The sequence below is a fragment of the Amia ocellicauda genome, chromosome 11 (assembly GCF_036373705.1).
Source record: "Amia ocellicauda isolate fAmiCal2 chromosome 11, fAmiCal2.hap1, whole genome shotgun sequence".
In the NCBI taxonomy this organism is placed as follows: domain Eukaryota; kingdom Metazoa; phylum Chordata; class Actinopteri; order Amiiformes; family Amiidae; genus Amia; species Amia ocellicauda.
In genome coordinates, this window is record NC_089860.1 from 8,114,498 (window position 1) to 8,128,286 (window position 13,789).

The 13,789-nt window shown below is 40.4% G+C and overlaps 1 protein-coding gene across 3 annotated transcripts in view; it reads left to right on the forward strand.

The window, feature by feature from the left end:
- Nucleotides 1-13,354, forward strand: part of csnk1a1 (casein kinase 1, alpha 1) — a 35,944-nt gene extending 22,590 nt beyond the window's left edge. For 2 of the 3 annotated variants that reach the window (XM_066716521.1, XM_066716523.1), the window contains 6 exons: nucleotides 2,271-2,410; nucleotides 2,851-2,929; nucleotides 3,921-3,995; nucleotides 5,097-5,203; nucleotides 5,789-5,937; nucleotides 11,676-13,354. In XM_066716521.1, coding sequence (XP_066572618.1) covers nucleotides 2,271-2,410; nucleotides 2,851-2,929; nucleotides 3,921-3,995; nucleotides 5,097-5,203; nucleotides 5,789-5,937; nucleotides 11,676-11,683 — 558 coding nt within the window. In that variant the 3' untranslated portion in view covers nucleotides 11,684-13,354. The remainder of the gene's footprint in view (nucleotides 1-2,270; nucleotides 2,411-2,850; nucleotides 2,930-3,920; nucleotides 3,996-5,096; nucleotides 5,204-5,788; nucleotides 5,938-11,675) is intronic. The other variant, XM_066716522.1, reaches the window with a different exon arrangement.
- Nucleotides 13,355-13,789: the final 435 nt, after the last annotated feature.

The window sequence follows — 13,789 nt, forward strand, 5'->3', positions numbered from 1 at the left end:
TCATTGCATTCTGCTTTTAAAGAAGCAGGTTAAAAAGTATTCCGCAATTTCTACTATCCACAATTGTATTTATAAGTTCTCAGTTCTTTCTTCTGTTGGAAAGAAAGAAACCACAGCAGAATTATGCAGGTCAGTCATCACTGGAACAGGAAGAACAACTGGCAATGTGGAATTAAAGTTTGAGTTGTAAGTATCCCTTGAAGCATTCAAGTATTAAAAACTTCCCCTTGTAGCCATTTATTTTAAATGGATTCCTGTGTCTTTTCCTCATCTACAATTGAGAATCTAGAGTTTTTCACCTACAAAACTATTTTGTATTGGTCTTGTACCATAAATGGCAGAGAATTGTTGCACTGCATTTTGTCTCTGCAGCTCTACTGACTAATCGATCGCAGTAAGCCTTTCAAAAGAAGGAATTTGGTTGAATAACATCAGACAAATCTAGGTCATTACATTTGTTTAATCTGCCTTCCCGGTCTACACGGAGACTGTAATACCCTCTGCTGCAGAGAAAATAAAATTTGTCCTGTATAACTCACATTTTACCTTATTTTCAAATAACTGGAGACTAGCTATTCATATCCTAAATAAAGCACAAGCCCTTATCTGGTTCAGTTTCACCCCACTGTCTCTGATACCAAACCATTATGGGGTGACCTTTACAAGCCTGGTATAACGCAGTTTGTTTTAGTTTTTAAAGGGAATGCAGATGTAAAGTATTTAACCAAATCCAAAATCTCCCTTGTATATTTCTTAGTTTGTAAGAATATTTATTATTTCCCTAAACTTGAGTAGGATTCCCCCTGTGTCAGTTCCAGTCAGCTAAGCTTACTCTTTGTAGTTTCAATTGTAGTCTTGCACTTGTATGGAACGCTTGGCTATACAAGGACTCTGGTAGATTAGGTGAGAGCAAATATGGGCGGAGTCTAATCAAACATAAAGCGGATTGAGGTTAATCCTCAAGCATCCAATCGTGCATGAACTCTGCAAAGCTTTCTCGGTGACCATCAGACTCCCCCTTTCTGCCTGAATGTCAACTGCATTTGTGATTTACTAAAGGTGTACATTATTGGAACATCTATGGTCTAATTTTGACATAGCTACCAATCATATTTCCCTTCTCGGTCTAGTTCAGGGTTGCATGCTTTGATACCTGAGCTTGAGGTTTTGCTTTTAAGTGAGATGGAAACCTAAGCTTTTCTGTTTTCCTCCTTCCTCCCTTGTCATTTCCAGTTAGCAGTGAATATTAACCAGACACTGGTTTTGTATATTCATCGGCACTAAAACTGTCTGTTCCCCTCACTACCGCTGCTTGGTGTATTGAATTGTTTAAAAAAGAGGAAAATATAAAGGCAACATAAAGAAGCAAGCCAGGTTCCTCACTTCTCTATGATTCCATTAGGATTCTATGATTCTGTAAAATGGAAGATTTGTGTTATGCTGCAACATGTCAGGCTGCTGATTGGATAATGTGTTAGTTGTGGCCTCCATGCCAGACTTTCAGATAGTGGCCTTTCACACTTGGTGTTACAAATTTTCTTGACAAGAGGAAATAAGGTCTGAATCCCAGGCTGAGCTAAGCAAGCAAGAGTGGCATGGCTGAGTGGTTACGTTTCAGTATGATTGCCCAGACAGTAAGCCCTGCCACCACAGTAAACGCTGCATGAGAGAATGAGTGCCTCCCCCTCTCTGCAGTAAGCACGTGCGTTCTGGCTGGGGGAAGTGTGCTGTACTAGCTATCAGAAGTGTTTAGAAGTGTCCATAGCAGAATAATTCATGTGGTGCCCTGGGCTCTAGGGACTTGTAGTAAGTAGTTAAACATGTATACATTTTCTTACACTCCTATATTTGAAAAACTTTTTTTTTTTTTTCCTCCTTTGTTCAACTGCCTATTTCCCTTAATATTCAGAGTGCCCTTATGTTATAGACTTTAATACTGAAAGTCGAAGGTGATTTACTGCTTTCATTGCCAACTTAGTATCATGAATCAGAAGACTGGTACAGTCAAGACCTAGGTCACAAGAATGAAACTGAACTAGTATCTGACTTTTCCAGAGGTATTTAATTGTTCGTTCAATTATGTAATTTTGTTCACAACTTTTGCTTTTCTAACATCTATAAATTGGAAACCCATGGTATAAACTTTGAATGTTAAATTTTCACTAATGTTGTTTGGACAACTGTTTTGAGCAAACGTGCTACATCAGTTATAGTCCTTGTCCTAAAAATCCCTTTAACTTTTTTTTTTTTTTTTTCTTTTTCCTTTTCAGTTGTTTCTTATTGACTTTGGTTTGGCCAAAAAATACCGGGACAACAGGACACGACAACACATACCTTACAGAGAGGACAAAAACCTCACAGGCACAGCACGCTACGCCAGCATCAATGCGCACTTGGGCATCGAGCAAAGGTGAGAGCAGTGGGAGACTGTTCTTGACAACTAGGTGTTTTGGACTGTGTATGCAGAGGTCAAAATATACTTTTCAGATCTGAAAATATATGAACAAACAACAACCGCTGTGTGCACTTACCTCTGGTGGCACTGCCTTGAGTGTAGTGGTGTGCTGTCCCATGATACCTGGCTCCTGCTGCTACTGACAGCTGCTGTTTCCAGTGACCCAGAATCCCACATTTCGTGAGGAGAGCTTGGTTGCTGAGAGTGCAGCTTTAGCTGTCAGTCAGAGTGAGCAAGTGAGAGGGGTAGGAGAGGCTGTAGCCACTGCAGTTCCTCTTGCTCTGAACATCTTCCAGACGGTGAAACAATTTAATCTTGGGTGTCTAAGCCAGACTCTTTGCTGTAGTAGATTAATGTATCGTTAATTTAAAACTTACAATCCTTCTCTTTTGCAGTCGCCGAGATGACATGGAGTCGTTAGGATACGTGCTGATGTACTTCAATAGAACCAGCCTGCCCTGGCAGGGTCTAAAGGTAGGCCAGGCAGGTACTCTAGGACTACCAGTGAATACATTTTGTTTGTCTTCAGGATCCTATGCAAGCAGCTTTACCCCTTTATACTCCAAAATGTGAACCCATGATTTTCAAATTTATGTAAGAGGTAATGTACTTAATACCCAACTAGGGATCAGCTCCTCAGTTAGCCTCTGCATGGTCAGATTCTTGAAATTAATAAAATTCTCCTACCTGTGTAGCTGAAAATGTTGCTAATACAGTTGCTCCAGACTTTGGTGGCTTTTAGATTCTTTCCAAAACATTTGTTATGGAGTTTTGTGAATCGGAGTGTAAGGGGTTAAACAGCCCTGACTGAATCTCTCTAGAAGAGTATTTGGTTTTCATTGTGCTGTAACTCAAACTATGTAGTATAGGGACAGCATTTACAATCCAAAGCTGAAAGCAAATCTATCTATATGCTTTCTGCTCTGGGTTGTAAGTGCTATTCTGATGCTATTGAATCACATTCCTTAACCATTCAGTACTGCACATATTGCATTCATGTCAGTCTTCAGGCCTTCTGTAAATCCTTATAGGAAATAACTGGAGAGGTTCAAATGTTTCCTGGGTGCTACTCCTTACTGTAATTAAATAAAATATCAGCGCTGAACAATTGTTGAAATTCAAATCCTCAGGCAGAACAAACATGGCACCTTGCAGCTCACCGTGCTGGTAGGGGATTACATGACAAAGTAAACTGCGGCACACATGGGCTACCTTGTGAGAAGAATTGCAGGCGGTGGAGGATTGACCTCGTGGTCCAGGCTGAAGACTGCACTTTTCACAAAGCATGCTTTCCATTGCACGGAGTGTTCTTGGGGCTGAAAGGGCCAGGCCTACTTTACATTTTTAATTGTGGTGTTCCACTCAGGCAATCACTTTTTTCCTGAAATAATAATTTAAAAAAAGTTAGGTCAGTTCCAATCGGTGTTGCACAACATTTTCATGTTCTCGCCCACATGTTCCACAGGCTGCCACAAAGAAACAGAAGTATGAGAAGATTAGTGAGAAGAAGATGTCCACTCCTGTTGAAGTTTTGTGTAAGGTATGTATTGCATGAAATGAGCTTGGTGTGTTTTCTTACCACCACCTCCACCCAGACAGAAAATAGCTAGTGCATTTTGACGCCTTCCCCCTTTCATGCTGAGTTATGTAAGCAGATTTGGTGGCATCTTTAATCTGTTTATTCTGACAGCTGCTGTGTTTAAGTCTAGGCTTGTGGGTTATCACAAGAACAATAGAAAAACAAGTTGCTCTCAGGAACTGGGTTGGAATGCGTGTTTGTCAGGTCCCCCTGACTGCTCAACTATACACTAAAGTTCACCTGCAGCTATTCCCAGTGGGGGGTGGGTGGTCAGATGCATCTAACCACTCTTAGTGTGCTACATTATCATTCTTCAACCTTCAGAGCTGCGTATCAGAATCAATCATTTCTAGACAGAAAATAAAAAGGCTATGAATGTAACACAAAAATAAGAAAGCAATAGACTTGTTTTCATGAAATGCATAAACTTCACAACCAGTTTGTTGTAAATGTATCCAGATCAAGGGAAAAATATGAATGAGGGGTTCGTTTCTACAAATCCCGTGAAGCTGGAAGAAGTGTTTCAAGTTCAATGGTCGAGTTTTACTTTAAAAAAAGGTAGCCCAGAGTTAAGTGGAAACAGCAGTGGATTGAAGACTTAATCTGATCCAGGTTTTAAGGGGACAGGCACTGCTTCAGTCTTTGCACAGAACAGACAAAGGGTGGGGCAGGATGCATGATTACAGGGGCATGATGGGGAAAGATGCCAGATCCAACGTGATGGATAGACCTGCCATCTGCTAATCGAAAAAAAACACCCCTGTAATCCTTTCTGGGCTCGGTTTGCTCCACACTTCTGTTGAGTAACCAGCTTCAGGACTGGTTAATCCCCGAGAACAACATTAGAGGAGTTGGTTAATGTGGACAGCCTTTTGCTTAGTGGTGGGGGTGTTGGTTAAACTCTGCTGTCAAGCATCCAAAGCTTAGGTACTGCTTGCTGGTAAAGCCCCCTTGTGTTACTGTGTACTTACCTTTTGTGTTCTCTGAAGGGTGGGTGTTAGTGGGTTTAGTAAAACCCTATTGCTAATGACCTCTCTCTCCATTTGTTCCTGCATTGGCTAGGGTTTCCCAGCAGAGTTTGCCATGTATCTGAACTACTGCCGTGGGCTGCGGTTCGAGGAGGCGCCAGACTACATGTACCTGCGACAGCTCTTCCGCATTCTCTTCAGGTGCTGCACATACCTTGGCTTTGCCGCCCACTTCCCTTGCATCAAGTCTTAGCTTGCTTTTTTTTTTTCATACTGTTGATGCTCATGATTTAATAAAACAAAGCAAGGAAACAATAAAAATACAGCTCTGCTTTGTTTGATGGGCATATGCAAGCTGACTTTTTTTTTTTTTTTTTTTTTTTTACTGACTTGCTTAGTAACATTGCAGACCCCTGGGCTTCATTTCTTGGAGATTATATAAAGGGGGAGGGTAATCTATACATTTACAAGAACAGTAACTGCAATGTAAGTCAACCGTTAAGGTGAAATTTGAATGACACTGCTTCTGGCCTTTTAAGAGAGCTCTGGAGAGTGACATGAGAGATGGCACATTTTTTTTTTTTGGAGCGATTTGTATTCAGTTTGCCAGCACTGCTTAAGTCAGAATTTACTTGCATCACAAAACGGTAGAGAATCCTTTGCAATCTTTTGTAACTTATGCATCCGACAAATTTTAAAATTCCCCTCCAGCCTCTTGTTTGATTAGGTTTTGTCCCGGGCGTTCGTCTGAGGCGTGTGGTAAATAGTGCTTCTCTCCCCCTGCAGGACCCTGAATCACCAGTACGACTACACGTTTGACTGGACCATGCTGAAGCAGAAAGCAGCCCAGCAAGCTGCCTCCTCGGGGGGGCAGGGCCAGCAGGCACAAACCCCCACAGGCAAGCAAACTGACAAACCCAAGAGTAACATGAAAGGTTAGTAGCAAAGAGCCAAGCGACGTTTTGAGTGCAAAATGGAGACGCCAATTGCTTTTACTTCAAATAGGTTTTTATTAAAAGAAGGGGAGGGGAAACCAACAAAAAAGAGAAAAAAAATGATTTGGACATTTTCTCCCATCCCCCTCAAATTTTTTATTTTTTAATAAGCAGATGAAAACTGGTGTTAGCTCGAGGAGATGCCCAAACCGTAAATCGCAGGAGAAATTCAATTGGTCGGTCTTGCAGATGCAAAGACGTCCTTGGGAAATTTGGCTACTAACTTTGAACCAAAGTCTCTTGATTCTTCTTTGGGACGAAGGGGTTTGTTTTACACTTGGATTATGTGGACATAAATTCCTTAAAATATCCCTTCCCTGAATTAACCTCTTTCCCAATGGGATAACCTTGATGCAGATTTTTCAGTCATTGTTCCTGGACCTAACACTTGTTAATACTGGTTGGAATGCTGCTACATCTCTGGTAATACTGTAAGAAAACTGAGAAATGGGAGTGAGATTCTAACCCAAAACTAACCATGTTCTTTCTGGTTTTGTACCATTTTTTATTTTTTATTATTGTATCCCTTTGTTATACAGTTTGATTGTTGGGGGTCAGATTTGGGTGCTGGTTCAAGAAATGTCTTCTGTGAATGTCCTGTCATTTCATTAAAAATGTTTAAAGTGTCCTTCACAATGGGTGTGGGGGGGTGAGCTGCCAGCCTGGATTGTGGTAAAATGGATCAGCACTTAGGAAGGTGTCCAGTTGGAAAAACGGCCAACCTGATTCCCTCAGGTTTTGGTTGGGTTGTCAGTTTAATTCTCCTCATCTTTTCCTGTCACAAATCCAGTGCTGAAATGGCTCAGTGCTGCAGTCAAATACCTATTAACCCCCCTCCTCCAGAAAAACAACAAAACCCTGCAAGATTTTCTATAAAACCAGGGGGAAGGAAATTGTACACACACCAACCATCTCTTTTGTATGTCATTATCTGCTGCAGCTTGCTGCCTACACCCTGTGCTTGCTCCCTGTCACAGCTTGTGAGGGGATCCTGACACGCACATAATCACGTCACATGCATAATCCCCAGGATCTGTTGTGGGATAGATCTGTGTGTGTAGAATGACAGTATTAACATGTCACAGCTAGGAGCCTGTGATGTCCATATTACTTTGTGGGCTAACTGCGACAGCATGAAAAGGAACCTTGTCAGGGAGTGTTGTATTGGTAGTCCCCATGGCAACGACCTTGTGAGTAAAAGTCAGTGTTGCAGACCTGTGCTTTCTGTCCCTTGTCAAAGTGTTTTGAGAGGCTTATTTTATGTTCCCCACCCCCCTCTGTCTTTGGGAATCATGTCCAACACTGCACTCCTGGATGGATTATATTTTAATGGGATTTATTCAAATAGTAAGGTTTGGGTCATCATGTCAGTGTTGCCCTTTAATTTCTGCTCTGTCCTAATTGAGGTGGAGTGTATAAAGAGCAGAAATACTAACAAATCCTTCGCTCTGAAGATAAAACTGCTTCCGGATTTCACACAGAACCAGGTTTCAGAGATTCTACATGCAGATTAACTTCTCTACTTAAATAGCTAAGACCGCACCTAAATATGGACTTGGTTCCACACAATCCCTTCACCTTCTTCTTCACCACTTATAGAACTGGTACCCTCATCATGTTGGGTTTATGTGGCTGTATGAAATGGGAAATGTATTAACCAGCAATTGCAGATTTGCTCATGTCTATGGTATGATAAACCCCTCCCTGAGATCAGTAGCCTTGCACTAGGTCTCAGTTGCTGCTGCTGCTGCTGCTGCTTCCTGGTACAACAGCACAGAATAATTAGCTCACATCTCTGGACATCTGCCAGCAGCTTTTTGTTCTGATGATGTGTGAGGATGAAACATTGGAGATTTTGTCCCAAATGGACAGAAAAACACAACGGAAAAATGCATAAAAGCCCGATGTTATGAAAGAGGTCAGACTTTATCATGTTGACAGCACTTTGTATGAGTGCTTTATTCCTACTTTGATGCTGCTGTCACTGCGATCTGCATTATGTACAAAGGTTTTTCTTGAAACCTTGAAAGACATTAAATATAGCAACACAAGTGTTTCAATTTTTTTCATGCGTCCAATTCATTTCACATCCCCTGTGATCGCCAGCAAACCAGCATTATGAAATATCCTTGCTATAAATAGGGTTGCTGATGATGTGGTAGTAGTCTTATCCTACGTCGATGCTCTCCAGTTTAGTTTTTTCTCAATTATATATTCACTGTAACCAGTGCTACAGAGCTCTTGATTATGAGGTTGAGAAGAATTGACCTTGCAGGGGGAAAAAAGTCTTACATCAGAGAGATATACCTATCTGTATCAAGTTATAAATTTGTCAAGCATGTAAAGTGGGGGAGGGGGAGCCAAATGTAATCCTGTATTAGTGATATGACAGTCAAGGAATATGAATTCAAAAACAATTGCAGAAATCTGGTTTAAACCACAGCCCCTCGCATTTACAAGTATATAGGTCTCTGTAAAATAGCAGCCTCTTTCCCTTTGAGATTTTAATGAAATCTTTGCCCAGGAATGTAAATGGCAAAGCTCTGGAGTATAGAATCCTGAAAGGACTTGGATTGGAAGGTATTGCCAGTTTCCTGGATACCAGCATGGCTTCCCCATTATATTAGTCTTGTAACAATACCAATATTGTTAATGGGGTTTTGAGTTACAGCCCTCCTGCATAATTACACAATAGAGAAGTATTACATTAAATGTGTTTTGGAGCAAACAATTTCTGCACAATGGTGTTAACAAATGGGCTTGTTTTAACTGGTCAGCTTGACTAAAACAAAACATCCACAGAATGTCACTATTGCTGAATTTGTGCCTACCCTGGACTGTGTAAGAGCATAGTTCAATGGGATTTCTTTTATTTTTTCCTCCTTGTCCTAAATTTGCAGTCTATTAAAGAAAAAACCCTCCTTGTCAGGCTACTTAATTTTGCAGCCATGCAAAGTTTGCTTGCTGTAGAGATCATGACAAACACTTATTGTAACACAATGGTGGCTTTTTATTTGATCTATTGAACAATGCTCTTTTTACAGTGGCAATCTGATAAATATGCAGTGGAAGGACCCTCTCACCTCATTTAGGATGTCTCTCTTTGGTTGCATCATCCAGTCTCCCCACTCTTGTGAAATTAAACCCAGACACTTGACACTGTCAGAATTTGCATGTGTTGGAAGGCCATGGTGACACTTGGGCACATGTGTAGGGATCAAAGCACCAAACATGAATAGCATTGACCTGCTCTTGTTAGCTGCTCCCATGAAGACCCGCTTTATTGCATGGTTTTTCTAATCCTGAATCACTGTGATGCTGCCAGTGTTCAAAGTTCTACAAGTTCCTTAATCACAAAATCTCCTCCTTGACCCGAGCACGAGAGCAAGGGCTGTTCAAGCAGGGTTGATGCCAAATGGGAGTCTAAATGTTGCATCAGTGTCTCCGGAGATGGTTTTTAAAACATTCCTTTCATGATGAATGTGAAACTCTTGAGCCTTCTGTGTTTGCACCCCCCACCCTTCCCCTTATAATTGCAGTTTGTGGAATTGTCTGCATCACACTACTGAAATGGAGTGGTTATGCTCTGTCCAGTTAAAGACCTTTTTAATTTAATTGAAACAATGAAGGTTTCCATGCCTCGGGCACAGTTTAATTTATTCTACATAAATGTGTTCTCCCATCTGCTCACCATACTTAAATCAAAAGTACAGGATGTTTCATTGCTGCTGCTAACCAGTGTTCAGTGTTAATTAGGTTTGGAAAAACACTTTTGCTTTTGGAAAGTATCAATGGGCTGTCCTTACTGCCTTTTTTAATGTAATGCTGGAAAGCTTTCAAACCATTATTTCCAAAGAGGCTACCTCCAAGAAGTGAAGCATCAGTCATTTTCATGGAGAAAACTGTTTTTTGATTAATTTCAAAGCATTACTGCTATTCAAAAGCACCCTGTTAAGCTTGCTTGGAAGCCATTTTTTATTTTATTTGAAATCCTGTAATGGCTGCCATTTCTGCTATCAAGAAGCTGTCCTAGCGTTTACCAACATCAACACTCTGATGAGCACATGGCTGTTTCTCCCCTTTGCATGGAGCGCTTATAGAGCAGTTTGAATACCCAAGCTCTTTCCAGTCTCCATGTCCCTTTGCCTGGTCAGACTGCTCTGTGAAGTCCCTGCTAAGCTTGGCTTTGATTTGTATCTGCGAGTTGGCAGAGGAAGGAAATGGCAGGCAGTAAAGCTTATCAAGAGTTTTGTAAATTCCACGTTCAGCCCATCTTAGAGCTACGCTGTGCACATCCAGGCCTGCACTGCAGCAACGTTGTGGCTGAGACGAGCCATAGTATTTTTCACTTTAAGAAATGGAAATAAAACGCTTAAGCTATTAAATTGGTTTTGTTTCCCCCCAATATATTTAAGTTGGTAAATTTAGCCTATTAATATACACACTTTAATATTTAATACTCCCAACAAAACAGGTTTAGTTTTTGATGTTACCGATACTGCCCAGAAAAACATGTTGGCATAGTTTGTGGGTGGCTGGATTTCAGGTGTAGTTACCTTGATGCCTAATCCACATCACTGTAGTGACATGTAAGCTCCCTCGCCACTTCCCTGTGTGTGTCATTCCTCCTTGCAAGACTGGTGAGCGCTCTAGTTTGTATGGGCCTGGTGTGAGATGTATGCTTGGTGCTGGGACACAAGTGGTTGCCAAGTTAGGCTGCTCTGTGCTGGCCTGGGCTCTCCAGGTCCCTTTAGTTTTTCCTCCACTAGCGCACACATGACACGCTGACCCTCAATACAGCAGGCCCGCCCTCAGCCCGGTACAGTGCTTCATGCTACATTTGGCATTCGGCATATGGCAAGAAGCAAAGCTATTTAGTTTAAAGCAGAGTATGTTTGCAGAGCACACTTCTCCACTTGCTGTAGGGCCTAAGATGTTTTTGTAGAATCTGCATCTTTCTCATCCTGTAATGCCATATATATACTAGCTGTCGACTGGCTAAAAAGCCTGCCGGTTCACATGGAGTTAAACTGTTGTGCTGCTAATGTGACTGTACTTAAAGATGTCTTTCCACAGCGACACTTGAAATGGGATGAACGTTTGTAGAAAACATTTCTTCCCTGTCTTATTAGACACCATTATATGCTATTATCCAGGCTCAGAGAATACATACCAATACAGGTTTTTAAATTTGTTTGAATCTTTATTTACAAAATGGCATCTGTAAATATTTTTCTTATACTTAATTAATATACATGACATGTATAATACATTAAGCTGCCTGCAAAGATTTCTTGGGGGCGGGGGTTGAAACAAACCTCCATGTTTTAAATCATTCTGCACTACTTCAAATAGAATGTGAAATTAGGTCATTATAAAGGCTTCTAACTATAGCTGCATATAAATATTTTATTTAATCTGACAGCTCTGCAGTAATGGTTTCTAACAAAAAAAAAAATTCAAATGATGTATACAGTTGAGTGAACAGATGTTTCTATTCTTGGCAGGTAACTGTGACTAGGCATTTCTTTTCCAGGGTTTCTGAAGACTTGTGTGCTCTGTTTTTGAGCCGTCTGCAGGTGTTGATGGGTGAAGTCCTACTGCAGACAAAACACTAGTTCTAACCTAATGCTCGAGCTGGACCAGTTCCTAAAATGCCTTTCCTTTGTGTCTTGCAGGTTTCTAAGCATTAAGAAGATGTAATGAAGCAGAGCAGAGTGGTCGTAGCAGGATTTGCCTTCTAATCACTCCCCGGCATCTAGGATTAAATTCACGAGAACCTGCCGGGCATTGTGGGCAACCATTTTTCGCTGTTTAAGAACTTTTGTTTCATATACTATATATGTAATCAGTATATATAGATACAATGCAGAGGCATTGATCTATATATAGGTTTGTATATACTATATACACACAGAAGAAGGCTATGTATGGAGCCTTGAAGCTGTAGCCTTTTCTATTGTCCTGTTCCTGAAGACTTGGGTGTCTTTTTTTTTTTTTTTTTTTTTTTTTGTTCCTTCAAACTGAAAACTGTAAATGGTTGGCTCACAGAGGATATAATTGTGCACATGCCAATGTCCCCCCCCCCCCCCCCCCCTCCTGAGTTCTCCAAGACTTGAACTGCTTGGGTTCTTCCTCACTCTTGTCTCCCACCAGAGAAGCTTAGCCCCTTCTGTTCAAACACAACTACGCTGAGAGGCATGTTCTGAGACGTCAGTCCTCCTTGCAGTTGGATGTGATAGACTTTAAATGCACCTTTTTTTTCCCTCCTTTTTTCTTTTTGGTTTCCTCAGTCTGAAGCTAATGAAAAGATGTCAGACTTGCTGATGTAGTTGGCATCGTCGTCATTATCAATTAATCGTTCAGAGGTTACTTAGCAAACATTGGGACACTTTTTTTTTTTATAAGGAGAACTAAGACTCTGCCTGCTGATGTGCTAGAATAAAACTGAGCTTCTAATGTGAAAATATTAAATAAAACTCTAGTGACTACTAGGTTTCTCTTTAGAACGCTGCATTAACTATTGTACTTGGTAAAAGTCTAAAAGTTTAAAAGTTTAAAAAATAAATTAAAACCACAGGCATATTCATTACAGATTAGGCATCACTTGACTAAACCTGTATGTAAATTGCTTAGATGACAATTGTACACATCTATGATCTGTTCTCTCTTTCTCTGCAAATGTTAACGTCAAATGAAAGAAGTAAAAGATAATAATCATAATCTGTTAGAGGTTTATTTTATTGCTGTGATGGCCTCGGTGTTCTGTTTTCAGACATGTATAAAGTATTTACGCCCCTCTTCCCCCTTAAAATCCTACCAATCTTTTTTTTTTTATTATATATATATATATATATATATATATATATATATAATATATATGAGATGCATCTTTTCCCCCTTTTTTTTTTTTTTTTTTTTTTGAATTTCATCAGTTTGAGGAAAGGGTGTTTTTGTTGGTTCTTCTTGCGGTGAAGCAGATCTTGTAAAATATCTTCGGGACTTTCTCTGCGACCGTGAAATATGCGCTGCTGCTTTAGCGTAGCATTTTTCCTTTTTTTTTTTTGTATTGCAAAGTGTTGGAGGTTTTTTATATATATATATATATATATATATATATATATTTTTTTTTTTTTTTTTTTTTTTTTTTTGAGTCTTGTAAAGAAAGCAGGGTTCATTTAATTTTCTCAGCCTTTAGCCACAACTGATGCACACCAGTAATTTGTTTGCTGGGTGTCTTTTTCCCTTATTACTCCTTCTCTGACCCAGCTTAAGGTATTTTACTGCTGGACATTCTATAACAGTGTAATTTATTCCCTTTTAGCATGTCAGAATAAATTAAAATTACTTGTCAGAACCGCCGTCCCAGTCTTCTGTGTAATTAACCCCCCCCCCAAAAAAAAAAAAAAAACTTTGCTTTTGACCCTGAGATCTACTTTCCTGTTAAGTACCTAATATTCTTGCAAGTGCAGCATTTTCCTTTTTCACGTTAAAGCTGTGTCCTGATCTTGGGGGGGGGGGGGGGGGGTGTCAGTCGGAAGGATCAAGGCAGACGGGACCTGTCACAGTGGCTGCCGTGGGGTCGAGCACATTGCTTTTGGGATTGAAGTCTTTCTTCAGTGGAATAACCGCAGACCTTCAAAAGATTTCTTGCAATGAAATGGATTTTGTGCTCCTGTGGGCTTGTTTACTGTGCAGTGTGACTAATCCGGTATACCTGAATTAAAGCACTGGAAAATGGGATGAAAACAAATGTTACATATGAGAATAACCCTAAGGTTCTGTATGGGGG